The 26,298-nt window shown below is 39.7% G+C and overlaps 1 protein-coding gene across 1 annotated transcript in view; it reads right to left on the reverse strand.

Annotated features, from left to right (window-relative positions):
- Window positions 1-13,423: 13,423 nt before the first annotated feature.
- Window positions 13,424-26,298, reverse strand: part of LOC101438030 (transport and Golgi organization protein 1 homolog) — a 36,124-nt gene continuing 23,249 nt past the window's right edge. Inside the window, exons 13-20 of the mRNA XM_058286344.2 lie at window positions 21,160-21,261; window positions 20,482-20,542; window positions 20,335-20,370; window positions 20,183-20,250; window positions 19,953-20,047; window positions 18,213-18,286; window positions 15,768-15,915; window positions 13,424-13,605 (exon numbers count right to left, since the gene is read on the reverse strand). Coding sequence (XP_058142327.1) covers window positions 13,592-13,605; window positions 15,768-15,915; window positions 18,213-18,286; window positions 19,953-20,047; window positions 20,183-20,250; window positions 20,335-20,370; window positions 20,482-20,542; window positions 21,160-21,261 — 598 coding nt within the window. The 3' untranslated portion in view covers window positions 13,424-13,591. The remainder of the gene's footprint in view (window positions 13,606-15,767; window positions 15,916-18,212; window positions 18,287-19,952; window positions 20,048-20,182; window positions 20,251-20,334; window positions 20,371-20,481; window positions 20,543-21,159; window positions 21,262-26,298) is intronic.

The raw sequence follows: 26,298 nt of genomic DNA on the forward strand, positions 1-26,298 counted from the left end.
ACCTATGGGATGCTGCAAAGGCAATGTTGAGAGGAAAATTTATAGCCCTCAATGCTTACATTAAAAGAAGAAAGAGCCAAAATCAATGACCTAACTGCACAGCTGGAAGAACTAGAAAAAAACAGCAAGCTAATCCCAAAGCAAGTAGAAAGAATGAAATAACAAAGATCAGAGCAGAAATAAATGAAACTGAGAACAACAACAAAAGAAAACCTATAGAGAAAATTAACAAAAGCAAAAGTTGGTTCTTCAAGATTTACAAAATTGTCAAACCCTTAGCTAGACTGACTAAGAAAAATAGAGAGAAGATGCAAATAAATGAAATTAAAAATGAAAAGGGGAACCTTCCTACTGACCCCACAGAAATAAGGGAGATCATAAGAAGACACTATGAACAACTTTATGCTAAAAAAACAGACAATGTAGATGAAATGGAAAATTCCTAGGAATATACAAACAACCTACACTGACATTAGAAGAACTTGAAGACCTCAACAAACCAATCACAAATAAAGTGATTGAAACAGTCATCAGAAGCTCCCCAAAATGAAAAGCACAGGACCAGAGAGTTTCACAGGTGAGTTCTACCAAGCATTCAAAGATTTGAGCATTCACTCTTACTCAAGTTCTTCCAAAAAATTCAACAAGAAGGAATACTACCAAAAACATTCTAGGAAGCCAGTATCATCCTAATACCAAAGCCAAATAAAGATATAACAAAAAAAAGAAAAAGAAAGAAAGAAAGAAAGAAAGAAAGAAAGAAAGAAAGAAAGAAAGAAAGAAAGAAAGAAAGAAAGAAAGAAAGAAAATCAGAGAGACATTTCTCTAATGAATACAGATGCAAAAATCCTCAATAAAATACTTGCTAATTGAATCCAACAGCACATTAAAAGATTTTCCCATCATGATCAAGTGGGTTTTATACCAGACATGCAAGGCTGGTTCAACACAAGAAAATCCATGAGCATAAAACACAACATTAATAAATCAAAGAAGAAAAATCACATGATCTTATCAATTGATGCAGAAAAGGTATTTGGCAAAATATGCATCCTTTCTCTTTTTTTCATCTTTATTTATTTTTTTAGTGTTACATTAAAAAATATGAGGGCCCCATATACCCCCAACCCCTCACCCCACTCCTCCCCCCATAACAACAACCTTCTCTGTCATCATGAGACATTCATTGCACTTGGTGAATACATCTCTGAGCACCACTGCACCTCATGGTCAATGGTGCACACCATAGCCCACACTCTCCCACAGTCCACCCAGTGGGCCATGGGAGGACATACAGTGCTCAGTAACTATCCCCACAGCACCACACAGGACAACTCCAACCCCCAAAAATGCCCTCACATCACATCTCTTCCTCCCAGTCCCTACCCTCAACAGCCACCATGGCCACTTTCTTCACACCAGTGCCACATTTTCTTCGATTACTAATCACAATAGTTCATGAATAGAATATTAGTAAGGCCACTCTAATCCACACTCTGTTCCTCCATCCTGTGGACCTGAGAATGGTTGTGTCCACTCCACATCAATATCAAGTGGGGTCTTAGATTCCACATGGATGCTGGATGCAATCCTACTGCTTTCAGTTGTAGGCACTCTTGGCTCCCTGGTGGGGTGGTTGACCTTCTTCACCTCCATGTTAGCTGAGTGGGGTAAGTCCAATAAACCAGAGTGTAGGGGTTGCAAGTGTGTTCAGGCTCAGGGCCTGGCTATCACATGGTCAGTCCAGAGATTCAGGTCCCCTGGGTATACATTAAACCCCAGCACCAACTACAGTTCCGGTAAAAGTAACAGGAGAGGCTTGTGGACAGAGATCACATCTGAGTCCAGCTCCATCACAAAGAAACACAAACTCCAAAGTGGGGCCAACTGTCATGGCCCTGAAGTCCATCTGCCGTGACCACAGAACCTGTGGGTCTCTGTAGCCCTCAGAAGAACCAATACCTGGGGTTGTATCTACTTTAGCTGTCTCTGAGACTCTGCTGAGGTGTGCATAAGGGCAACCCCTCTGATAAACTCCTGGCTCTTTTTGGAGACTCATAGCCATATAAACTCATTTGCCCTTTCCATTTTCCCCTTTTATTCAGGTCAAAAAGCATTTTTAACTCTTGGTATTATATGTAGACTGAGATATTCTGCTAGTCCGAGTTGACTCTTTTATTCAAGGTCATTTTATAGTTAGATCATCAGCTGATACTTGGTAGTAGTCCCTCAGCACCAGGGAAGCTCATCCCTGGGAGTCATGTGCCAGGCACCATTTTTTTTAATAGGCCATTTTCTCCCAGTTTAGAGGGTTTGGTGGCTTTATCAAATATTATATGACTATATATATGGGAATCTATATCAGAACTGTCAATTCAGTTCCATTGGTCTCTGTGTCTCTCCTTGTGCCCATACCATGCTGTTTTCACTACTGTAGCTTTGTAGTATGTTTTGAAGTCATTTTTCTTTTTCAATATGTCTTTGGCTATTTGATGCCTCTTTCCTTTCCAAATAAATTTCATCACTAGCTTTTCTAGTTTATTAAGAATGCTGTCTTGATTTTTATTGGGATTGCATTGAATGTGTAGATCAGTTTTGGTAGGATAGACATTTTTTTAAATATTATTTTTAATTCATTTTTTACAATATTACATTTTTAAAAATGAGGTCCTGATGAACCCCCCACCCCCTCACCCCACTACTCCCCCCATAGCAACATTCTCCTCCATCATCATGACACGTTCATTGCATTTGGTGAATACATCTCTGAGCATCGCTGCACCTCATGGTCAGTGGTCCACATCATAGCCCATACTCTCCCATCTTTCATCCAGTGGGCCATGGGAGGACCTACAATGTCCAGTAATTGTCCCTGCAGCACCACCCAGGATAGACATCTTAATAATATTTAGTCTTCCTATCCATGATCAGGGATTATTCTTCCATTTATTTAGGTCTTCTTTGATTTCTTTGAACAGTGTTGTGTAGTTCTCTGTGTATAAGTTTTTTACATCTTTAGTTAAATTTATTCCTAGGTATTTGATTTTTTAAAATTTACTATTGTAAATTGTATTTGTTTCTTGATTTCCTCCTGAGCTTGTTCATTATTGGTGTACAGAAATGCTACTGATTTTTGCACATTGATCTTATAACCTGCGACTTTACTAAACTCATTTATGAGTTCTAGAAGATTTGTTGTAGACCTCTCAGGGTTTTCTATATAAAGGATCATGTCATCTGCAAATAATGACATTTTGACTTCTTCCTTTCCAATTTGAATGCCTTTTATAGCTGGTTCTTGCCTCAGTGCTCGAGCAAGTACTTCTAAGACAATGTTAAATAGAAGAGGTGATAGTGGGCATCCTTGTCTTGATCCTGAACTTAGAGGGAAAGAGTTTAGGATGTCACCATTGTAAATGATGTTGGCTGTGGGTTTTTCATATATACTCTTTATCGTGTTCAGAAAATTTCCTTTTATTCCAATCTTTTGGAGTGTTTTTATCAAGAAAGGGTGCTGTATTTTGCCAAATGCTTTTTCTGCATCTATAGATATAGTCATGTGATTTTTTTCCTTCAATCTGTTTATATGGTGTATTACATTGATTGATTTTCTTATGTTGAAACATCCTTGCATACCTGGAAGAAATCCACCTTGGTCATGGATATGAATTGCTTGTTGTGTTGTTGAATACAGTTAGGAAGTATTTTGTTGAGGATTATTGTGTCTAGGTTCATTAGAGAAATTGGACTGTAATTTTCCTTTCTTGTGGTGGCTTTGTTTGGCTTTGGTACTAGGGTAATGTTGGCATTATAGAATGAGTTAGGTAATGTTCCTTCTGTTTCAATTTTTTTAGAAGAGTTTCAGCAAGATTGGTGTTAGTTCTTTCTGGAATGTTTTGGAGAATTCACCTGTGAAGCAATCTGACCCGGTGCTCTTCTTAGTTGTGAGGCTTTTAATGAATGATTCTATCTCTTTACTTGTCATTGGTTTCTTGTGATCATCAATTTCTTCTTTCATCAATATAGGCTGCTTATGTGTTTCTAGCAATTTGTCCATTTCCTCTAAATTGTCGTATTTTTTTGGAATATACTTTTTCAAAGTATCCTCTTTGGATAGTCTTTATTTCTATGGGGTCAGTGGTGATATCTCCTTTCTCATTTCTTATTTTGTGTATTTGCATCTTCTCTGGCACATGACTCCCGGGGATGAGCTTCCCTGGTGCTGAGGGACTACTACCAAGTATCAGCTGATGATCTAACTATAAAATGACCTTGAATAAAAGAGTCAACTCGGACTAGCAGAATATCTCAGTCTACATATAATACCAAGAGTTAAAAATGCTTTTTGACCTGAATAAAAGGGGAAAATGGAAAGGGCAAATGAGTTTATATGGCTATGAGTCTCCAAAAAGAGCCAGGAGTTTATCAGAGGGGTTGCCCTTATGCACACCTCAGCAGAGTCTCAGAGACAGCTAAAGTAGATACAACCCCAGGTATTGGTTCTTCTGAGGGCTACAGAGACCCACAGGTTCTGTGGTCACGGCAGATGGACTTCAGGGCCATGACAGTTGGCCCCACTTTGGAGTTTGTGTTTCTTTGTGATGGAGCTGGACTCAGATGTGATCTCTGTCCACAAGCCTCTCCTGTTACTTTTACCGGAACTGTAGTTGGTGCTGGGGTTTAATGTATACCCAGGGGACCTGAATCTCTGGACTGACCATGTGATAGCCAGGCCCTGAGCCTGAACACACTTGCAACCCCTACACTCTGGTTTATTGGACTTACCCCACTCAGCTAACATGGAGGTGAAGAAGGTCAACCACCCCACCAGGGAGCCAAGAGTGCCTACAACTGAAAGCAGTAGGATTGCATCCAGCATCCATGTGGAATCTAAGACCCCACTTGATATTGATGTGGAGTGGACACAACCATTCTCAGGTCCACAGGATGGAGGAACAGAGTGTGGATTAGAGTGGCCTTACTAATATTCTATTCATGAACTATTGTGATTAGTAATCGAAGAAAATGTGGCACTGGTGTGAAGAAAGTGGCCATGGTGGCTGTTGAGGGTAGGGACTGGGAGGAAGAGATGTGATGTGAGGGCATTTTTGGGGGTTGGAGTTGTCCTGTGTGGTGCTGTGGGGATAGTTACTGAGCACTGTATGTCCTCCCATGGCCCACTGGGTGGACTGTGGGAGAGTGTGGGCTATGGTGTGCACCATTGACCATGAGGTGCAGTGGTGCTCAGAGATGTATTCACCAAGTGCAATGAATGTCTCATGATGACAGAGAAGGTTGTTGTTATGGGGGGAGGAGTGGGGTGAGGGGTTGGGGGTATATGGGGCCCTCATATTTTTTAATGTAACACTAAAAAAATAAATAAAGATGAAAAAAAGAGAAAGGATGCATATTTTGCCAAATACCTTTTCTGCATCAATTGATAAGATCATGTGATTTTTCTTCTTTGATTTATTAATGTTGTGTTTTATGCTCATGGATTTTCTTGTGTTGAACCAGCCTTGCATGTCTGGTATAAAACCCACTTGATCATGATGGGAAAATCTTTTAATGTGCTGTTGGATTCAATTAGCAAGTATTTTATTGAGGATTTTTGCATCTGTATTCATTAGAGAAATGTCTCTCTGATTTTCTTTCTTTCTTTCTTTCTTTCTTTCTTTCTTTCTTTCTTTCTTTCTTTCTTTCTTTCTTTCTTTCTTTCTTTCTTTTTCTTTTTTTTGTTATATCTTTATTTGGCTTTGGTATTAGGATGATACTGGCTTCCTAGAATGTTTTTGGTAGTATTCCTTCTTGTTGAATTTTTTGGAAGAACTTGAGTAAGAGTGAATGCTCAAATCTTTGAATGCTTGGTAGAACTCACCTGTGAAACTCTCTGGTCCTGTGCTTTTCATTTTGGGGAGCTTCTGATGACTGTTTCAATCACTTTATTTGTGATTGGTTTGTTGAGGTCTTCAAGTTCTTCTAATGTCAGTGTAGGTTGTTTGTATATTCCTAGGAATTTTCCATTTCATCTACATTGTCTGTTTTTTTAGCATAAAGTTGTTCATAGTGTCTTCTTATGATCTCCCTTATTTCTGTGGGGTCAGTAGGAAGGTTCCCCTTTTCATTTTTAATTTCATTTATTTGCATCTTCTCTCTATTTTTCTTAGTCAGTCTAGCTAAGGGTTTGACAATTTTGTAAATCTTGAAGAACCAACTTTTGCTTTTGTTAATTTTCTCTATAGGTTTTCTTTTGTTGTTGTTCTCAGTTTCATTTATTTCTGCTCTGATCTTTGTTATTTCATTCTTTCTACTTGCTTTGGGATTAGCTTGCTGTTTTTTTCTAGTTCTTCCAGCTGTGCAGTTAGGTCATTGATTTTGGCTCTTTCTTCTTTTAATGTAAGCATTGAGGGCTATAAATTTTCCTCTCAACATTGCCTTTGCAGCATCCCATAGGTTCTGATACGTTGTATTCTCATTGTCATTCATCTCGAGATATTAATTGATTTCTCTTGAAATTTCTTCTTTGACCCACTGATTATTTGAGTGTGTTGTTTAATCTCCATATATATGTGAATTTCCCCTTTATTTGCTGCTTGTTGATTTCTAGTTTTACTCCATTATGATCAGAGAAAGTGCCTTGTATAATTTCAATTTTGCTGAATTTATTGAGATCTGCTTTGTGTCCCAACATTAGACTATCCTGGAGAAAGATCCATGAGCACTTGAAAAGAATGTATATCCTGCTCTTTTGGGGTGCAATGTTCTGTATATGTCCATTAGGTTTAGTCCATTTATCATATTATTCAAGCTCTCTGTTTCTTTATTGATCTTCTGCCCAGATGCTTTCTCCAACGCTGACCATGGTGTATTGAAATCTCCAGTTATTATTGTAGAGATGTCTATTTCTTCCTTCAGTTTTGCCAGTGTTTGCCTCATGTATTTTAGGGCATCCTGGATAGGTGCTTGTGTATTTATGGTTGTTATTTCTTCCTGGCGAATCATCCCTTTTATTAATATGGAATGTCCTTCCTTGTCTCCAATAACAGTTTTTCTTTTAAAGTTTATATCGTCTGATATAACTATAGCTACCCCCCAGCTTTTTTTTTTTTTTTTTTTTTTCGGTTACTGCATGCATGGGATAACTTTTTCCAACCTTTCCCTTTCAATTTATTGGTATTCTTGGGTCTAAGGTGAGTCTTTTGCAGACAACATATAGATGGCTTATATTTTCTTATCCATTCTGCCAGTCTGTGTCTTTTGATTGAGAAGTTTAATCCATTAATATTCAGTGTTATTACTGTAAAGGCAGTTATTTATTATTTCATCCATTTTGATTTTTGCACTTTGTCATTTTATATTTGACACTTTTACTTACTGATACAATTCTCATTTCTAGACCCTCTTCCAGGCCGCTCTCTCCTGTCTTTTCTTTCCAGGCTGTAACACTCCCTTTAGTATTTCTTGAAGAGCTGGTCTTTTTGCTATAAACTCTCTGTTTCTGTATATCTGTAAATATTCTAATCACCCTCATTTTAAAAAGATAATCTTGCTGGGTATAAAATCCTTGGCTGGCAGTTTTTCTCCTGCAGTATCTTAAATATATCATACCACTGTTCTCTTGCCTCCATGGTTTCTGATGAGAAATTGGCACTTTTTCTTATTAGGTATCCCTTATATGTTATACATCGCTTTTCTCTTGCTGCTCTCAGAATTCTCTCTTTGTTCTGGCATTTGACATCCTGATTAGCGGGTGTCTCAGAGTTGGTCTATTAGGATTTATTTGGGTGGGAGTACATTGTGCTTCTTGGACATGGACATCTATGCCCTTCAATAGGGTGGGGAAATTTTCTGCCATTATTTCTTCAAATATTCTTTCTGCCCCTTTTCCCTTCTCTTCTTCTGGGACATCCATGACACATATGTTTGCACATCTCTTGCTGTCATTTAGTTCCTTGAGACCTCGTTCATTTTTTCCATTCTTTTCTTCATCTCTTTTGTTTGTTCACTTTTGGAGGCCATGTCTTTGAGCTTGCCAGTCCTTTCTTCTAGTTCCTCAAATCTGCTGTTATATGCCCCCAGTGTATTTTTTATTTCGTTTATTGCACCTTTCATTCCCATAAGGTCTGCTATTTTTCTATGTATGCTTTCAAATTCTTCTTTGTGCTCATCCAGTATCTTAATATCCTTAGTCTCTTTAGCCATCTCATTGAATTTATTAAGATTTGTTAGAACATCTAAGATTTGTTGTCTCAACTCCTTTATGTCATCTGCAGGCTTCTCTTGTTCCTTTAATTGGGCCATTTCTTCCTGTTTCTTGGTATGGATTGTAATTTTTGGTTGGAATTTCTGCATCTGGCTTGCCAGATGTATTTATTCTGGGTGCAGTTTCTCTCTTTAGTTTAGGGATTTCTTATCTTTTCTCCATTGCTGGTTGTGTAGTAGGAGCCAAGGATGTAGTTGGTGCTGTAAGCTATGAAGGCTGAAGCTGCCCATGTTGCACCAGGAAGTGATGAAGTTTCTCCCATCTTTCTCCTCTGTCAGGGGTGGACAGAGCTGTAATCGTGTATAATAATCCCAGTTGGGCACGAGACTGTCTGTAGTCACCCAGATACACTGATGAAGCCTCACACCCCTTCCTCCCCTACCTTAGGCAGGGATGGAGCTATAGTTTTGGTCAGCAATCTATGCTGTGTGGGTCCAAAATGACCACAGTTGCTCAGGTAAACTGGGGTATCATCAGACCCTCTCCCTACTGGGAGAGGGAATGGACCCTCTGGAGTGCCCAACAATCTAATCTCTGTGGGCCAAATATTAGCCTGCAGTTGCCTTGAGAGACTTAGGGAGTACTGCCCCTTCTGCACTTTAGGGGGTGGGAACAGAACCACAAATGCCCAACAATTCAGTCATGTAGGCTGAAAGTACCCACCATTGCCCAGAGAGGCTGAGGAAGCACCACCTCCCTCCTACCCTATTGGGTGGTGGGGGTGGTTCTATGGGCACTCAACAGTTCAGTCCCTTTAGGCTCAGAATACCTGCCATTGCCTAGAGAGGTTGAGGAAACACCGGCCCCCTTCTATGCTCTTAAGGCATGGGGTTGGATCCATAGGGACCCAAGAGTTCAATCCCTCTTGGCTGTAAGTACCCACCATTGTCCAGAGAGGCTGTGGAGACAACAAACTCCTCCTATCCTATTGGGGGTGGGGGTGGATTCATAGGCATCCAATAGTCCAGTCCATGCAGGCTGAAGGTCTGCTGTTGCCCAAAAAGGCTGTGGAAAGACCAGCCCCATTCTTTCCTATTGGGGGGTGAGGGTGCATCCATAACTACCACAAGACCAGGCTGTGTGGGCCTGAAGCACCTGCAGTTACCCAAAGAGGCTGGGCAAACAGAGTGCATCTCTTGTCCTATTGGGGAAGGAGGTGGAGTCACAGGTGCCCAAGAGTCAGATTTGTGCAGTCCAAAACTGTTGCCCTGAGAGTTTGAGGCAACACCAGGCCCCTCCTACCCTGTGGAGGACGGAAGTGGAGATGGGTTCAAAGGCACTCAACAAATCTGTGAGGGCTGAAAACCCCTGCCATTGCCCAGAGTGGCTGAGGAGATCCAGCTCCTAACCTATTCTCTTGGGGTGCAGGGATGCAGCCCCAGGTGTCTGACCATTCAGCCTCTGCCAGTGGAGAGCACTTGCAGTTGCCTGGAGAGCCTGGGGCAGGCCCCACCTGCTGCCTCTCTGCTGGAGGTGGGGCTGGAGCCTAGGCTAGGGTCGCAGTCTGATCTTGGTGGAAAGAAGTCTGTCCCTAACTTCACTGGATTTCAGTCAGCCAGGTTCCCCCTCATGCTGGGGGCAGAGTCAAGATGGCAGCTACTGGATTCTTTCCCACTTGGACAGGCTAAGACCCTAGCTGGATCTAGGATTATACTTTAACCAGCTGAGTCCATTAATCAGAAGCTGAGGTCAGTGGACATCTGTCTCTTCCTCCACCATTTATGGGAAATGGAGCTTCTAACTCCAGCCATGGAATAGCTCCTGAGGTGGTTTGTGTCCCTAGAGTAGGATGGGCATCAGCCTTTGTGGTGTGGCTTGCAGCTTCCCAGAAAGGTGGTACAGGTCCCCCCAGCTTCCTCCCCCCCGGAGGTGGGATTCAGGTTTAGGGCAGGCCTGCAATCCAACCTGGGTGGGAAGAAGCCGGTCCTTACAAGCAGTGATTTTCAGTCTGCGCCCACTTCCCCTTGTGCCTGGGGCGGGGTCAGAATGGCGGCCACCAGCTTCTTTCTGACCTGGACAGTCTCAAAGTTTAGTTGTTCCTAGGATTCTATTTTAGCCCGCTGAATCCACTAATCAGTAGCTGATGTCAGAGCCACACCATGTTTTCCTCCCGTTTTTATTTGAGGAAATGAAACTTCCAACCCCAACCATGGAATAGCTCCTGAGGTGGCTTGCATGCCATAGGCACCGACCTCTGTGGTGTGGACTGCTCTACTCATGATTCCTCTGTGCAGATGGGTAGTTTCCTCCTTCCACACTGTCAAGGATGTTGCAGGATACGACTCTGGTCTCCTGGGGCCTCCAAAAGGGGCTTTAGGTAGCCTGGGCGACCACCAACCACCCTGTTTCACAAGCTGACTCCAGGAGTTCCTTACTCTGACACCATCTTGGCTCCATCTCCTCACTCTCATTTTTGAAGGACACTTTTGCCAGATAAAGAATACTTGGCTGTCAAATTTTCTCTTTCAGTATCTTATATATCTATATTATACCTCTGTGTTCTCATCTCTGTGGTTTCTGTAGAGAAATTCACACTGTCTTTTTAAATGTCTCCTGTATGTAATGGATTTCTTTTGTCTTGCTGCTTTCATGATTCTCTCTTTATCAGTGGCATTTTACATTCTGATTACTTTGTCTCTCAAGGTAGGTCTATTTGGGTTTATTCTATTTGGAATACACTGCACATCTTGGACATGAATTTTCATGTCTTTCATAAGAGTTGGGAAATTTTCGGTCATTATTTCCTCAAATATTCTTTCCGCCCTTTTTCCCTTACCTTCTTCTGAAGCACTCATGGCATGTACATTAGTATGCTTTTCGTGGGGTCATTCAGTTCCCTGAGTCCCTGCTCATTCTTTTCTCTGTTCTTCTTTTTAATTTTATATATCCTTTCCTCTAAGACACTGATCCTTTCTTCTGCCTGTTCAAATGTATTGTTTCATGCCTGTACTGCATTTTATTTTCATCCATTTTCTTTCCTTCACATAATTTATTATTTTTCTGTTCAAACTTTCAAATTCTTTTTTGTGTTCACTCAATTTCTTTTTAGAAGAGAGGTGAGCCCTGTATGTTTCTATGCCTTCATCATTCCGGAATTGTCTCCTTTTTAAAAAATGTATGCATTCAGGGCTATAAATTTCCCTTTCAGGACTGCCTTCACTGCATCCCATATGTTTTGATATGCTTTTATTATTACTCCCTAGATATTTGCTAACTACCCTTGCAATTTCTTCTTTGGTCCACTGTGACAGCTGAAATTGTGTGGACCCCAGAACATAATGTCTTTAGAGATAATCCATTTCTGTGCATGTAAATCTATTTGAGATAGGATCTTTTGATTAAATTCTGATAAAGTGCCTTCCTTTTGATTAGATCACTTCAGTATGGTATGATTCAAGGTATGTCTTAATCTTCTTACTAGAGTCCTTTATAAACAGAGGAATAAAAAGTCACAGACATGGGGGAAAAAAACTGCAGAGAGAGCCAAAAACCCAGAAGCTGAAGTCACAGAACACAGACGCTTAGATAAAGCCACTTTAGTCAGAAGATGAAAACAATGAGGCTTGGAAGAGAGCGCAGAGAGTGGATATGGCCATAGGCCTGATTCCTCATGACTGTGTATCTTCTGATGATTCCAGCATGTGCCTGATGTCCACAGTTGCAGCTCAGTGAGAAAGCAACACTTGATGATGCCTTGATTGGGACACTTTCATAGCCTCAGTGTGGTAACATTAACCTAATAAACCCATATTTTAAAAGTCAGCACATTTCTGGTATATTGCTCTCAGGAGCTTGTAGAAAACGAAAATATCCACTGATTGTTTAAGGGTGTGTTATTTAACTTCCACATATTTATGAATTTTCAAGTTCTCCACCTATTATTGATTTCCAGCTTCATTCCTTAATGGTCAGAGAAGATGCTTTGTATAATTTCAATGATTTTTAAATCTACTGAGACTTGTTTTGTGACCCAACATGTACTCTATCCTAGATGATGATCTATGTGCATCTGAGAAGAATGCATATCCTGCTTTTTGGGGGTGAAATATTCTGTGTATGTCTGTTAGATCTAGTTCATTTATCACATTATTCAAGTTCTATGCTTCCTTATTGAACTTCTGTTGATAAGTTTCCAACTGCTATTGTAGAGGTGACTATTTCTCCCTTCAGTTTTGCCTTATGTATTTTGGGGCACCATGGTTAGGTGAATAAATATTTACGTGGTTTTTTTTTTTTTTTTAATGGTTTCCCCCTTTTTAATATATAGTGTCTTTCTTTGTCCCTTACAATAGCTTTTAACCTGAAGTATATTTTGTCCAATGTTAGGTGGCTATCCCATCTCTTTTTGGTTACTATTTGCATGGACTATCTTTTCCCAAACTTTCCCTTTCAACCTCTTTATATCTTTGTTCTAAGGTGAGTCTCTGTAAAAACCATACAGTTGGATCATGGTTTTTAATCCATTCTGTCAATCTATGTCTTTTGATTGGGGAGTTTAATTCATTAACAATCAGTGTTAGTACTGGAAAAACAGTACTTACTTCAGTCATTTTGTCCTTTGATTTTTATATGTCATATCTATTTTTTTTATCTCTTGTCCTTCGTTGCAACTTCTTTTTTTTTTTTTTTTTTTGGTAGTTGATCTTTTCTGAGGTATCCCTCTGATCTCTCCAGAAGTCCTTTTGTATGCAGCATTCCTCAGAAGCTAGTGTTCTGCCTGGGAGTCTCAGGGGACTTGGGTCCCTGTGCCTATATATGCATTGGGTTCTAACTCAGTGCTGTGAATACCTCTATAGTCTGGGTCCCCAGTGGGAGGGCTCCATGCTGCTGCCTCTGGAAAACTCCAAGCTATGTGGGAAAATTGAGGAGAGGGGAGAGGACTAGCTGGTCTGGGACTGAAGTTTCCTACCTGATATTTGTCTCTTTCTTTGATTCAATGTTTGTGGAGTCCGTCTCCAGTCTCTATGTCCTCCAGAGTTATAAAAGAGTGAAATTTGTCCTTACATTTGCTGAATATCTAGGGAGGCTTTTTCAGGGGATGTCTTACATTGCCGTGTTGACCTACCTGTTTTTGAACAGCGTACACAATAAAGCACACTGTCTGTACTCCTCTGACAGGGATTAGTGTTAGTGAGTCCTACAGAAAGGAGACAATTAGAGGGCGTTTGATAGCAAGAAATTTATTAGGGGACGACCTATGAAAGATAAAGGGAACAAGAAACAGGTTTGGACAGGGGAAATCATCAGATATTAATGTAGATCTGTCACATTTTCTAAGATTGTAATAACTGCAGCATGATGATTACTGCTGAAGATCCTCTTCAAATATCAAAATGATGGTCCTGTAAGGCAAAGGATTACATTTAGATCAATCTTTATGATCTTTATTTTCCCTTTATACATTTTGTCTTCTGTGATATTTCTGTGGCCCATGTTGAATATTTTAGTGTGCCTGCATCTGGGTGTCTATATGTAATGAAACAAACTTGCTTTCATATATCAGATATACATCTCTGAATTGAACTTTGTACAGAATCTGACCATTACCATTTTTTCATCTGGTAGGAGTTGAATTTTTATAAATGCGGGGTGGAGTCTTTGCCTTAAATTTTGAAATTGGAATTGCAAATAATCTGAACACTCACTGGATGTAGTATTAGTTCAATTTAATGTACCTCACAGGACAACTTTTAGAAGATCTTCTGTGTGGAAGTAATGTCATTTAAACCGTGAGTAGGAAAAGTATGCAGTAGGCACTAGATATTTTGAAAGGTTCTTTATTTATGTGTATATTGTTTGGTCCTCATAATGGCTTCAGAAAACAAGTAGTATATCAGTTTCATATATATAAGGGCTAAGATTAAGAGTAGAATCCAGATAAAGTTGGTATTGTGAGTAAAAGGCAGGAACACAGGCACTTTATTGGGAGAGTGCAAGATGTATTTGTGGGCATGAAGACAAGTATCAGGGGTAGGAATTGGAATGCTGGAATGTGGTGATAGAGGTAGAGCTGAGGCAGATCATGAAGTTATGAATTTTCTGCTAGAAGACTGACTTATTATGAGGCCAAGGGAGTTGTTCCCCTAGACTATACCTGAAAGAAGACTAGATCCTGTCTTCAATTTTGGTTCACTGGGGCATAGTAAGGCAAAATATCCTGTCAAAACTGAATTAAACTACCAAATTCTACAAAGAATTTTTTTTTCAAACAAATTCACTACATTCAGGTCAGGACTCCAAGAGGAAAGCCACATATACTTCAGGCGATGAACTCAGGGTATTATGGCAACAAAGAAATGCTGGTGAAGATAACTTCATTGTCCACTATTGGGCATTTTGAACATTCACGCAGCAGTTCTGCTGGGGCCTCATGCTAGGCTTCCAACTCCCAACTCTAGCTAGCTCTTATCGCAGCAGGAACTGTTTTGAGGTCCATGTTCTTGGATTCAAGAAATATTCATTTTTCATCTACTCAGTTTTTCCTTTTCTGCAACATACTCACGTATCCCTGGGCATCCAGGGATTCATATGGCCTTTCTTTTGACCTCCAGGGCCCTTCATTTGTGTTTCTCTTATGGGTGATTGTCAACATTGTGCCATTTATTGTATTAATCTCTCTCCTAGAAACATCTTAAGCTCTTGAAGGTAGGAATTTTTCTTATCCCTTACACGGTCAGGCCAAGATCAGTGTTCTATATACATTTGCAGAACTGTTTATTTCTGGCTTTCTAAAACCAGCCTCTTTTGTTGTCTAAAAGATACATCTGCTTTCCAGCTCAGTATGGGGAGATGATTAAGGCCATCATATATCCTAAGTAACTTGAGGAAAGTTACAAAGTCCTCAACCAGAATTACACTTGCATTGGAAAGCTGCGCCAAAGCAAGTGTGGCTTTACAAGAAGGAGTTGTATGAAAGCAGGAGAATTGCATCCAGCATCCATGTGGAATCTAAGCCCCCTCTTGATAGAGATGTGGAGTGGACACGACCATTCTAAGGTCCACAGGATGGAGGAATAGAGTATGGATTAGAGTGGACTTACTGATATTCTATTCATGAACTATTGTGATGAGTAATCAAAGAGAATGTGGCATTGCTGTGGAGAAAGTGGCCATGGTGGCTGCTGGGGGTACAGAGTGGGAGGAAGAGATATGATATGGGGGCATTTTTGGGGGTTAGAACTGTCCTAGATGGTGCTGCAGGGAGTTACTGGACACTGTATGCCCTCCCATGGCCCACTGGGTGGACTGTGGGAGAGTGTGGGCTATGGTGTGGACCACTGACCATGAGGTACAGCGGTGATCAGAGATGTATGCACCAAGTGCAATGAATGTCTCATGATGATGGAGGAGGTTGTTGTTATGAGGGGAGGAGTGGGGTGAAGGGGGTGGGGGGTATATGGGGACCTCATATTTTTTGAATGTAACATTACAAAATAAAGACAAAAAAAGGAGTTGTAAATGAAAGTGCTTTACAATTGGACTCTGACTTTTCACTTCATCTTACCAAATGGAGGAGGTGGAGGCCGTGGGTGAAGCCACCAGGGTGGAGGAGGCCACCAATAGCCCATTCGTGGTGGTGGAGGGCCTCCCATGGGGTAGGGCATGAAGGGTGATCCTTGGAAAGGAGGGGGCCCACTTGCAGCCATATTATCCTGCAAAGCAGTAGTCAAAGTTAAGAAATATGTTGATTTGACAGACAAAACCACCAACATCAAGAAAACTGAAATCCAATACATACGAGTACCAGTGTGGGAAAACACATCCCTCCCACGCAGCCCCACCCATGCTACTTAGAGATGTTAATACACGCCGAGAGGGTGAACTTCTGTCACCACTCATGCCACTTATTTCACTCCCTGTGAGAACATGTAAGGAAAGACAAGGGAAATGCTAGGGAAGTAATAGATGTAACTCCAATTAATAGAAGAGCATATTCCTAAATGACACTTTTTCCCCAAAACCACCTTTCAAACCTCCCTTTCAATCACCACAAAACCTACCTATTTGCATTAAAACCATAACGAGAGAAAATGAAAACCAAAAGAAAAATAGCTGCTCTTCAGACACCTTAGATAAGCCTTTCATGTCATATCTCATTCACAGAACTCTGAAAGTTAGAAGGACCAACCTAAATTTGGGTGAATAGAGACTCTGAGGAGAATTAGATCGTTTGCCCAGGGTCACAGCTTGCAAGAGACACAGCCAGAATGGACACCGGGTCTGCCTGCCAGCCCGGTTTTTTCCCCATCTGCTTCTCTCCCTGACAAATAGTTCTTCTACTCTGGAATTTCTCTCTCGTGGGCACTAGAGAGATGCATATTCCTGAAGTCTAGTGTGGAAACAGGGAAAATGTTTTCAAACAAAATCATTATTACCAATAGAAGTTAGATAGGCACAGCTATATGTGTCTGAATTCATAGGTTATACTGTATTTTAAGTATTGCATGAGCTGCAGATGAGAATGCTAAATGACAGAATTAAAATAAATGCATTCTGATTTCAAGGTGGAGAAGTCCCATAGTATATGTTAAGAGGATTTACCACATTAACATTTACACAGACCAATAAAGAACATACTTTCACCAATGTATTCCAAGACCTTTATTGGCCATACAGGTAATAATTGATTTTCACTCTTCACTATTTCACTTCCAGTGTTGCCAATTTGTAATTTTTTATAATTTTGATGAATTTACCTAATGTCTGACTGCTGGGATTCTGCTATAGCACATTTTCCAATAGAGATGACGCGATGCTGAATTATGTTATTCATTATGGATTTCCCTAAGAGCATTCAAATTGCATGAAGCTTACAAACAAAGTTGGAGGGATGTCATTTCACATTTTCAAATATGAGGATTAGAGAAGATGTTCTAAACATGTATAATCTCATAATCTTATATAAGAATGGAATAAAGTAATAACAATAACAAAAACCAGTATGCAGTAACCCAGCAACATTTCCAAATAAAGGAGATTAGTAAGGAATCAAGCGTGCCATGATTTTCCAGTAGTGGAGGGAAGTGCCTTTCTTATTCTGTTCCTTCCAGAGATAGAGGAGTGCTAGCCCTTAATTCCTCACCCTCTGTGGCAGTTTGATATTGTTGATGAACTCCAAAATGGAATATTGGATTATGTTTGTAAACTGGTCTTTTCCTCCGGACGTATTAGAGTGTATTGGTTTAACTTTACTTGACTAAATAATGATTGAGGCTTTGATTGGGCCACATCAATGAGGCGTTGCATCCTACCCCCTTGGTGGGTGAGGACTCAGTAAAACCACAGAGCAGAGAAGGGAGGTTGGAGTTTTGATGTTGGAGATTTTGATGCTGAAGTCTTGAGCTGGAGCCCCAGGAATAAGCACACAAAGGGAGCTTGGTTGTGAGGAAAGACAGAAGGCCCCGGGAAGAGAAACAAGTCATTTGCCTACTAGTCTACAGGCCTTGTGGAGTGAGGCAAAGGGTAGAGAGCCTCATAGACTACAGCTGACCTTGTGGGGAAAGCAGAGGAGCTGAGCCTGGAGAAAATGAACCCTGGGAAAAGAAGAAAGCCTGAATCCTAGAAGATATTGGCAGCCATCTTGCTCCAACACGGAGCAAGAGACTTTGGTGAGGAAAGAAACTTATGCTCTATGGCCTGGTAACTGTAAGCTGCTACCTCGAATAAATACCTTTTATAAAAACCAACTGATTTCTGGTATGTTGCATCAGCACCCCCTTTGCTGGCTAACATACCCTCTTAAGGACTTAAAGCTCCTGGAAGTGCCAGCAAAATGGCAAGCTGGGAATGGGAAGGCTTCAGGACTTGGGGGAAGAGTTTTCTATTTGTAAAGAGACAGCAAAGATATCAATGAACAAGGAAGAGAATGAGGCAAGAAGAGGGTGTTATATGAAAAGATCCAATTTTCCTGAAATATTTACTTATGCATGAAAAGGATGGCAGCATTTACCTTGCCTTCTTCCATCATCTTGGCAGGGAATGAGCTTCTGGAGTTGTTGTTCTTCACGGGAGCTGCACCAGGTCCTGAATCAGACAAAGGTCAGAGACCGCGCCAAGGTTTACCCTGATTTGCATATTTCTTTACAGAAGAATAACAAACCCCCCACTCCTTTCCTCCATTCATCTTGGGCTCTTTACCTCACTTAGTTCCCTCACCAGTCCTAAGATATCTCAGGTGGCCCTTTAAGACAAGGGGGAGGCACATCCCCTGACCACTGAGAATGACATCACAGAACATGGGTGTATTCAAACCAAATCAAGGAAAAGTGGATGGTTTAGGGATCATACTAGCTGGCAATGGACATTAAAACCAGGGATCTCCCCGTACACATCGTGTAAATGCCTTGCAATCTAAGCCAAGTTAGAAAATTAAAATAAGAACAGCCTTGGAGAGGAAGAATATCTTTAAATCCTACACATTAACCTCACTGGAACTGTTCTTCAAACCACAGGTGGATATTTTTAAATCTTTCTATCTCTGTGTAACCTGACTCCTATATTGGCCAGGTAATTTAGAAATTTTATGCATAGAAATGGACTTACACCCCTTCTTGATTTAGAGGTGAAGTGGACATCAGGATGGAGGAATCAAATATGGATTAGAGTGGGCTTATTGGTACTCTACTATAGAATTATTGTGACTCTAGCAATGGAAGAAACTATCTCATTGATGAGAAGACAGTGGCCATGGGAATTGCTGGAGGCAGGGAGAGGGAAAAGGAGGTGTGATATGGGGGGCATTTTTGGCACTTGGCGTGGTCCTGAATGTTATTGCAGGGACAGATGCAGGACGTTACATATCCTGCCATAACCCACTGAACTGACTGGGAGAGAGTGTAAGCTACAACATAAGCTATAATCCAGGCTGTGTAGCAATGCTCCAAAATGTACCCATCAAGTGCAATGAATGTACCACACTAATGAAAGAAGTTGTCAGTGTGGGAGGAGTGGGGTGTGTGGGGTACATGGGAACCTCTTATATTTTTTATTGTAGCATTTTGTGTGACTTATGTATCTTTAAAAAAAAGATAATAAAAAAGAAATGGACTTAGAGGCATTAATAGTAATAAGAAGATAATTATTGGGTTTAATAGTACAATTGTAGGGTAGTAGACTTGATGTAGGATGAGTAAATTTACATGGAAATTTAATGTATGGATAAAGTACTATAATTCATAACGAAATATTAGAACACATGAAGAAAAAGAAGAAACTCAAAAAATTTTAAATAAGTGTTTGATTTTAAAAGATCTTACAGTACACTATTATTCCTCTCAGAATAATCAGGAAAATTTCTTCCTGAGGCAGGACATTTAGTCCATATTCTAAAAGAAATGAGAAAAAACTCCTTGAACCATATACCCTAAAGGGGGGAATGAACTTTGACCCAATGATCTTCTATGGATGCTTCATCATCATCTGAGAATAACAAAGAGGTCATTGTAGCAGGTGTGCGTTTTCAGTGGACAGGTGTGAGCTCCACCATTCACAGGAGACAGACAAGGAGACATTCTGACTGGGGGACCCTTTGACAACAATACCCTGTCATCCCAGTAAGACAATCTGATTTCTTTACTAAGTTCGTAGGACAATTTCTGGCAGCACGAGGACAGCCAAGTGGAACAAAAAGCACTCTATGTGGATTTTCCAGCAGAAATTAAGTTGCTGCTCTTCACAAAATGCTTCCTACCTCTGCACGGAGGGTTTTGCATGTCAGTTCTTCCCAGCATTGGGGCCTTAATGCCACATTTTTCTTGTGCCTTCTTATTTTGATTTTTTTCCAATCTTCAACACAAAGAAAGAATAGAATTGAATGAACATTAGAACAAGATAAAACTATCCCTTATTTGATACCAAATAATGTGGCCTTAAAAACTCAAAAACATGCTGAGAAAAAAATGGATGCCAAAAATCCTGTACCTGCATCTCAAGTAGGCAGCTGCTCTGGTCTCCTCGACCATCGCTCTCTCTAGATCCTGAATTCTGATCTATAGAGGACAAACATACATGCACATTCATTTGTAGTAGAAACTGAAAAAAAGGAAGGAGCCACCACCACAACAAAATCCTACCCAGTTGTCATGTTCCTTCTTCTCATAAAGAGCAATCTGAAAAACACAACATATAAACATATATATGTTTGGGGATTCTAAAGACTAGTACTTATATATGAGTTAGATGCTGTAGAATGCTGGGATTGCCAATAGAAAGACTGTTACCTCTTGTTTGAATGAGCTCTCTGCTTGCTGTAGTTTTTTCTCCATTTCTTCAATTATTTTCCTATGAGTTACAATCACTTTCATCAGATAAAGCAAAGTAGTGACCACAAAATCAAATATCCTTTCTATATTCCCAGGACCCTATAAACTGCACCCTTATAGACTTCACCTATACAAATTAAAACATACTTCACATGATTTTAAGAGTACAGTAGGATCAAAGATATTGTCTCAGTTTATTTACTACTTACCAATTGGAAATATCTCAGCTTACATTTCATCATGTCTTGACCCATTCTTAAAATTTCTCTAATCAATCCTAGAATGAGTATCTTTCATTTTAATGTGTTTTTCTTACTTTCCTTATGTTCAGTCCATATTTCCCATGGCTATGACAACTTGGTCTGTCAAATGGTATTATCACTATGCCAAACTTCCTTAGGGATCCCAACAATTACATCACCCCCATTTCTGGCTAGCGCTGGGAATCAATAAAGTATTAGTAACTGAACATTTTTCTTCTTTCATAAAAGTAACTTTTTTCCCTTGTGTAAATTCCCAATTTCTTCTCATCATATATTTATGTTTCTGAACTACTTGGGTCTAAATAATGTACAATAGTTCAAAAACATTCAACACTGGATACACAAACTGCTGGTGGTGAGAAGGTGAGCTCACTTGTAATTCTCTACTTCCTCCATAGCCAAACTGTTTTTTTCCTCTGCAGCTGACAGCTCCTTCTGGGTTTTCTGCTGCTTGTGCTCTTCATGCTCAAGTTTCCTAAGATGAGAAATAAATACACAACACTGTCCATTCACTTGTGAAATTCATGTTTATTCCCTCCCATCACTTTGAAGACCTTCATTCAAATGTCCTTTCCATTCTTCCACATAAATGCATACGTTCACAAACACGATTAGAGGAAAGATGCAAGTCTCCTTTTGACAAACTCTGGACTGCTGGCAAGTTGTCTACTTTTGGACCTTCCCTTCATTAGATCCTACTCAATAGTCAATAAAATTAGCAAATGTAAATAGTACATATGAGACATTCTAAATGACCTTTGGGGGAAAGTCATTTGTGGTGGAACTTTTAATTCCATGTGGGAAATGAGGATTGACCAATTTGTCACAACTAATCAGATTAGGATGAAACAGGAGATGGTTATTGGTCTGATTTCTCTATGGGAAGACGTTTTTGATTGCACATCTTATGAATAACACTGATAAAAAGAGATAACTGCAGGATTTGGCATTATTAAAAATGTGCAGTTAGCTACATGACATTCCCACAGCTCAGAAGTGGAATGTCTAACACCTCCTTCAGAAGTTTCTGGTTGAGAAAAAAGGCAAATCTTAGTAAAGGCAACATCTATGGAATTAAAAAATGATCTCCCCTTCCCCAGAGTCTGAATATTTTCCCTCCAAAGAGATTTTAGGTACAACCTTCAAGCTCAGGGTATCAATCTTTAACTGGATTCAGTTCACTGATAGTGTTGGCAAAGGACAATGGTCAAAGAATGCTTGATTTGCTATGTTGTCTTGTGTTAATTTTTGGGGGGGTTCTCATTCAAACTTCCCAAAATGACTCTTGATTTTCTATAAATCAAGAACATTATTTAAAAAAATCTCTAGGAATGAGGGAAAAGACACACGCACACACACACACACACACAGAAAGTAAGATTTATGCACTTGTTTCTGGCCACCCAGGGCGTACTTCAGCAAGTGCTCTCTGTAGTCACTATCATGGAGATGGTGTGCAGTAAGGTAAGGATGTCAAGGGGTACAGAGCACTGCTCTGGCCCTAATATGGCTCACAGTTTACCTCAAACAAGTTGCCAGTAAGGGCAGAGCAACGCTTGCTTCAGACTTGAGATGGGATAAAGCTAAACCTGATGCTTGCTGGAAGATGAGGGACTCTTTTGCTTCATCACTCACACATTAAAATAACTGCCTAAATTTTCAAGAAATTTAAAGGTCAGACGACAAATTTTATCAAAGAACTAGAAACTATAAAACTGAAAAATGAAGTACATCAAATTAAGAACTCTAAGAATAGTTTCAACAGCAAGTTTGACCACAACAGATGAGTGATTTAGGGCATAGGAAAATTTCTTGGAAAAAGTACCTGGCATGATGTCAATGCAATAAAAGAGATTAAAAATTAGAAAGAGAAGTAGGAGACACTGTGGAAGCAGGAAAATGTTTAAAGGGACTCTCAGAAGGAAAGAGTGAGACAGAAGCATCATATGATGAGATATTGGATTATGTTTGTAAACCGGTCCGTACCTGGGCATGATTAAATTATGATTAGGGGCTTTGATTGGGCCATGTCAGTAGGGTGTTGAGGTCCAACCCTTGGTGGGTGGGGCCTCACAGATAAAAGACATGGAAAAGGACAGAGTTGGATATCTGATGTTGGAGTTTTGATGCTGGAGTCTTGAACTGGAGCCCCGGGAAGTAAGCACACAGAGGGGCTTGGTTGTGAGGAAAGAGAAGCAAGCCCTGGGAAGAGAGGAAGCCTGAACCCAGGCAGATATTGGCAGCCATCTTGCTCCAACATGTGGCAAAAGACTTTGGTGAGGGAAGTAACCTATGCTTTAAGGCCTGGTAACTGTAAGCTACTACCCCAAATAAATACCCTTTATAAAAGCCAGCAGATTTCTGGTATTTTGCATCAGCATCCTTTTGGCTGACTAATACAGTGAGATAATAGCTGAGTTAATTCAAAACCGAGGAAAGACATTACAACAAAATTTCAAGGCAGGCTAATGATAACAGTATAAATACACACACATAATCAGTAACCAGGTATATCTCAGTAAAAACCAATGGAAAACAAAATCAATTATAAATCAAAAAGAAAGCAAGAGCGCTGGGTGGGACAGCTTCAGAAGATCAAAAATAAGAATATTTCTTATTTCTTTCCTTCAAAAAATCAATGGGCATTGAAGACAATAGGTTTTCTTTGTGGTAACTAACTGCAAAATCAAAGTCAAAGGGAATATCTTTTTAAAAAAAGAGTTAATATAAACATTTTGTCATTCAAATAATAAACCATAGGGATGTTTATTAAAGTATTTTCTTCAGATAAATGGAAAAAATCTGACAGAAGTCTGAAGATGTAGGAAACAATGAAGATTGCAAAATGATAAAAGAAACATATCTAAAAAGAAATTTCCATAGAACATGTCCAATACACTAAAGTCTTGTGGGGTTAAACCATACATAGATTTAAATATATTTATTGTAATATCAAATATTTCAGGAAGATAGTAGAGTTAAAAGTTAGGAAGAGATAAAATATTAATACATATAAGACGTGAATATGGCAAGAGGAAGACCATTTTAGGGTAATTACAAAAAGAAGAGTAAAAGGTCATATGTCTTTCAAACAGTGGGAAAAATTCAGAATAAATAAGTCTGTGAAAGATGGGAAGAAAGAAGAGGAAAAGGATAATTTAAAGCCCGTTATGTGTAGATTCAAACTCATTTTTCAGGGGTCATATTACATTTGAAACAATGACCTGTCTTTTTGTCTCTTCATCTGTTCTTGCATCATCATCCTCTAGAAGATACTTAGAAGAGCATAGAGACCTCAGTGGGCAGGAGGTTGCCACGCAGAAAGAATGTAATAGAACATTTTTGTTGTGGGGCTAATGGTATGCACTAAGTCAAATAAAGTTTTAGGTGGCTCAAGAGTGCTCGGGAGGGGGCTGCAGCACTATACACTTGAGAGGAAACTGGAGGGAATAAGCAGCAAGAATATGATAGCAGGGATCTACGAGGAGAAACACCCTGTATTCTGCTGAAAAACCTGGATTTGACTCTGGAGGGAGCAGAGCATCCTCCTTAGAATGTAAGCTTGGAATGACATGGATGATGTACAGTTGAGCAAGTTTACACTAGCAGTTCTGAAGAGGAAGGATCAGAGCCTGGAAGAGGCAGGTAAAGACAAGAAATTGGAGATAAGTACATCATTTAGGATACCAGGACAAGAAACAAGATCAGGGTCTGAACTCAGTGGCTTTGAGACAGAGAGGGTAGCAAACAAACAAGGGGACCGTCATGGATGAAGGAGCAACTGAATCCATTTCATGATTAAAAACAATTGTGGCTATTTCAGGTGATTATGAAGTTTGGGTAATAAATGGTGACAATATATTCATAACATTGTGAATGTAATTGATAGCACTGAATTATATATGCGAAGGTGGATAAAAGGTGACATTTTAAGTTGTATATAGGTTGCTTGAATAAAAAACTTCTAAAATGTTCTTTCATGAATTCTAACAAATGTATCACAATAAGGCATGTTATTAATAATAGGGTAGAATATGTGAACTCTGTATTTTATGCATTCTTTTTCGGTAAATCTACTACTTCTCTAATAAAAAGCTTGACTCTCCCCCCAAAACTCAGCAAAATAAAAATTGTTGTTGAGGAACCAAAGATCTATAGGTTGCAGAGATTTGTTTTTGAAAAGCCATTAAACATGAGCCCTAAATGACAGAAAAGTGACTGCCTGGTTTTGTTGTTTAATGGCATTAAACAGTAGTGGCCTGGACAATGAAAAAGACTAAACTGTATTTGCTCAGCAAGAGAGGTCTTCTCAGAGATAGCCACATAGATGGATTAAAAAGTATATCCACAGGTTTAAATTTCTACAGCTACAAGAAACCCATTTACAGTAAGTCTGGTATTTTCATGGAAGATCTCAAATAGCACTATAAAATTTATGTAGACTGAAATAACATAAAACTTTCAACAGCAACTCAATTCAATTCAAGTCTGACTCTACACAGAATTATTCAAGACTTCAGAGATCAAGGGCAAGCTTCTGTAAGACTGCCTCCACTCCACACCAACCACAAGTTCAAGGGCATAGGCCATGCATGCTTCAGAGAAACTGGTTATAAAGTTGTATGGGTTCCCATAATCAAGGGTCCACTAAGTTGCCGGAACGATACACAAATGTCTCTGAAAGTGACGTACTTATTATAGTGAAAAGGATACAAATAAGAAAGAGCCAAAATAAATGATGCATTGGAAGGGATACGAGGGCTTCTCAAATGCAAGTTACCGTGTTCTTTCCTCGTGGAAACAGAATGCATCATCCTCCTGGTACAAGGATATGTTATCTAACTCCAAATTTTGAGATGTATTCTTCTGAGAAGTAATGAATTACCCAAGTAGATTTACCAAAGAGCTCTTTCTATGTTCTAAACCTCCAGCATTCTTGCCAAGCCACATTTTATAGCAGTTGGTCTGGATAATTGCTTTTTATTGAGTAAAAAATAATATGACACCTTTTATACCTAAAGTTTTTTCAAGTCCTTAAAGATTTTATCCTACTAAAAAACACAAAACAATTGTAAGAGGTACTACAACAAAGGGAAGAGAAGTCCAAATTAGGCTACTTGGTCATAGAGAAAGCAAATATGAATTAACTGGTAGAACAATGTGAGAGCCTGAACATATTAATGGACAAGTACCAGCAAACTGCAAACCACCTTTAGCTACAGTAACTAACCAGGAAACTCTGGCCCACTAACTGTAGCCATCAGTGCAGTATCTACACTTTCAGTTGAGGAAGGCAAACCACAAACCCTGTAACAATCACACAAAAATAGTGAGAATCTGAACATTAACTGACAACTTCCCTACTTTTTTGCCCCTGCTTCCAAATTATGCCCAACGGGGGAGGCCAAATATGCTTAACCAGCCACGTAGGATGCCCCACTTCTAGTTAGCCAATCTCAGCTTTCTCATGACAACAGTCTACAGTCAGGACATATGTAGAATCTTCCTTTTC

This window comes from Dasypus novemcinctus, chromosome 23 (genome assembly GCF_030445035.2).
Source record: "Dasypus novemcinctus isolate mDasNov1 chromosome 23, mDasNov1.1.hap2, whole genome shotgun sequence".
Taxonomy (NCBI): Eukaryota; Metazoa; Chordata; class Mammalia; order Cingulata; family Dasypodidae; genus Dasypus; species Dasypus novemcinctus.